Below are 2988 nucleotides of genomic sequence, written 5' to 3'. Positions count from 1 at the left end.
CTGAAGCGACTGATAATCCTGTACTTATCACCCTCTTTGATGGACTGCCCATCTTTGTACCACTTGAAGCTCACATTCGGAGCGTCCTCGGTTTCACATTCAAACTTGGCACTGTTGCCAATGTTGATCTCCATAGGGACAATTCTGTGCCTGAACACAGGTTTCACTGTGTTTTTGGAGGGAAAGAGAGATAAAAAGACGAAGTAAATAAACAGAAGAAGTCGAAATGGAAACAAAAAGGAATGTTTCTACTGGCGGTGGTGATGTAGTGAGCCTGGGATGGAAAGTGACAAACACAGAGTTATCCTGTTGTGACTGTGGAGGAGGAAGATGGTATTAGGTTTATGTTGAAGAGGAGATGAACAGGAGTTCTGTGATAAGAAAAGTAGAGAAAGCATGCACAAAATAATGGACCAGGAGTGAGGAATGAAGGATGTTTAAGGAGATGGAGTCAAAGGTGATTCCTTGGAAGAAAACAGGAGTAGATATGAGGGTAATGTGTTTGTGGAGGAATGGATGAGCTGTGAGGATTTTACTGCTTTTGGGTGAAAACCTCAAACCTACACATTTTGTTTTGCTTGAAAAATACCCAATATTCAACTTGAGTAATGGTTGAGGTTTGCAGACAACAGAATGTGAAGTTTACCAATGTGTGAAGTTAGTTGATGATGATATCAAAGAATTGTCCATCATCAAACCTCTTGAGACCACAGTGAGTCTTGAAGATGTTGTCGTCTTGCCGACTTCATTCTCAGCCTCACAGACATATTCTCCTTGATGCCTCTCCTTGACAACTTTGTTGACAACTAGTGTGTATGTGTTGTGGTCTTTAGAACACTTGAACTCTTTGCCAGATTTCACCAATTGCCCATTGAAAAACCAGTTTACTTTGGTGACATACTTGATGGTGGCAGTAAAAATGGCCTTGCTGTTTTCCTCAGTGTAAACTTCTTCCAGAGAGTTAACGACGACAGGATAATCTACCAGACTGTCTGAGGACTCACTGATCATGATTGCCTCTGAGAGATACTCCTCTCTTGTTTCTCTTTGGACAAAAATGTCCATGCATTGTTCAACAGGAACCTGGCCCACAGGGACAGTGGCAGTTGCTTCAGCAGCGGAGACATCCCTCTGTACCTTTACTTTCTTCCTGCTTACCTGCTCAGACTGTCGGATCTCAGACTGACTCTGAACTGTTGCACTTTCGAAGGACGCCCTGTCCTCAGTTTTGATGGCTGCAGACTGAGACATGGCAGGAGGAAAACCAACTGCACTCTCTGCCACAATCACAGTGTCCACCACAGATGACAACACCTCTTTAGAGGGTGCTGACCTGACTAGCGCTCTCTGAGGCTTTTCAATCTGCATGGTGCCTGATTGCTCTGATGTAAGACTTTGCTGCTCCTGGAAAACCATAGCATGCAGGGCTACCTGGAGTTCAGACCTGAGGTCAGCTGTCTGAGGGTATTCACCCTCAAAAGACAGTGTGATCTCTATGGGAGCACCTGGTGCTGTGATAAGATAAGTATTCGTGACCTGTTTGGGCTCTCTCTGAACCTTCACTTCCTGTACCTCCACAGCCTCTAACCTTCCTACAACATCAGCCAGCAGCACTGACTGGTCGCTGGCCACAGCAGACTGAAGAGCATCTCTGAGCTGGCGCCGTATATTCAGACTAGAGGATTTGGGAATCTGAATGATAAAGTTGAGTTCCTTAGGTAGACTTTCAGTGTCCTGAGACTCATGGACAAACAGAACTCCTTTGGGCTGCATCACAACGCTGACAGAGGAGCCCGTAGATTTATGTATCTCACTAGAATGTTCTTCAATAATGACTTGCTTCTCCTCGAGCAGCACTGACTGTCGGAGTGACTGGCCCTCTTGGATCTGGACCGCAAAGTCCTGCTCAGCTGCTTCTAAGATAGTACAGCTTTCAGTAGCAACAGCCTTCTCCTCTATGAACACGGGCCTTTTGGGGATCTTGGGCTCAACTTTCATCTCGGGCCTGAATTTCTCATCAGTTTCAAGACTAATGGTGTGACCTTCCTCAAGAGGCTGAGTGTCTATGACGTTCAAAGAGTGCATGATATTCCAATTATCCTCTTTTTGGACTAGTGCTCGCTGCTGCTTCATGTCAGCAGTAAAAGGAGTCTCCTTTGGAATCTGCATGGGCTGGGAGGAGACCATGAGGATGTTTGCTAGTCTGGGCTCTGTTTGAAGCTGCGACTGAACCCCAGTCACCGTCAAATCAAGATCTTTGTGATAATCTGCTGTGATCTCTCTTCTCTCTTCTGAGGTAGCTGCATGTCTTCTAGCCTTCTCCTGTTTCTGCATCGCCACCTGCTTGTTGGGTGTAATGATGGTAAGTAAGCCTTCCTTTGGTAGAACTGATAAAGAATGAACTGACTGAAGGTATTTTGTCGGTGGTGCCTCTTTCTTTGCCTGAGCTGATATGGCGTCAGTCTTTGCTGCAAACTCTGAAGTTGCCTCACAAATCACAGTTCTCTGCTCTTCTTGAGTCACTGAATGCAACACAGTTGGACTTTTCCTTGCCTCTGCCTGCTCTCTACAGGGTTTTTCACAACTGAACCTTCCCTCAGACTGTAAAACATCCTGATCACTGATTACCTGCAGGTTCAGGAGTCTTTCTCCCTCTCGCTGAGGCTGCAGATTCACAGAAGATGCTATACCTGGCACCTGCCTTGCCTGTTCAGCCTGGAATTCATATTTCTCTTCAGCAGCAATAGCTGATTTATATATGATGTCTTTGCATGGACTGATGCTCTCCTGCTCCAGTCTGTGAATTTCAAATTTCTGCTCTTTTGATAACGTCACTCTAGTTTCGCTCACTGGTGCTACCACTGGTTTAGACTGCTCTTTCTCGGTGAGGGGTTTGGTAGCTGCATCTAAAGCTGGCATAGGCTCAGAGTGCCTTTCTGTGATGGGCAGCTGCGCTGTAGACTGAGCCGAGTATAAAAGCTTAACCCC

General features: G+C 45.9%; 1 protein-coding gene across 1 annotated transcript; it reads right to left on the bottom strand.

Annotated features, from left to right (window-relative positions):
* Window positions 1-31: 31 nt before the first annotated feature.
* LOC111644464 (titin-like) lies at window positions 32-2935 on the bottom strand (the record flags this gene model as incomplete). Its single annotated transcript, XM_023393392.2, has 2 exons — window positions 699-2935; window positions 32-166 (listed from the first exon to the last, which is right to left on the bottom strand). Coding segments are annotated over exons 1-2 (2356 nt in total), but the record flags the coding sequence as incomplete, so codon positions are not given.
* Between the last annotated feature and the right edge of the window lie 53 nt (window positions 2936-2988).

This window comes from Seriola lalandi, unplaced genomic scaffold (assembly GCF_002814215.2).
Source record: "Seriola lalandi dorsalis isolate HSWRI2012SDOR001 ecotype SW California unplaced genomic scaffold, Sedor1 jcf7180001963310, whole genome shotgun sequence".
Taxonomy (NCBI): domain Eukaryota; kingdom Metazoa; phylum Chordata; class Actinopteri; order Carangiformes; family Carangidae; genus Seriola; species Seriola lalandi.
Note: the sequence above shows the minus strand (reverse complement) of the source record. Positions and strands in the feature narration are given on the sequence as shown.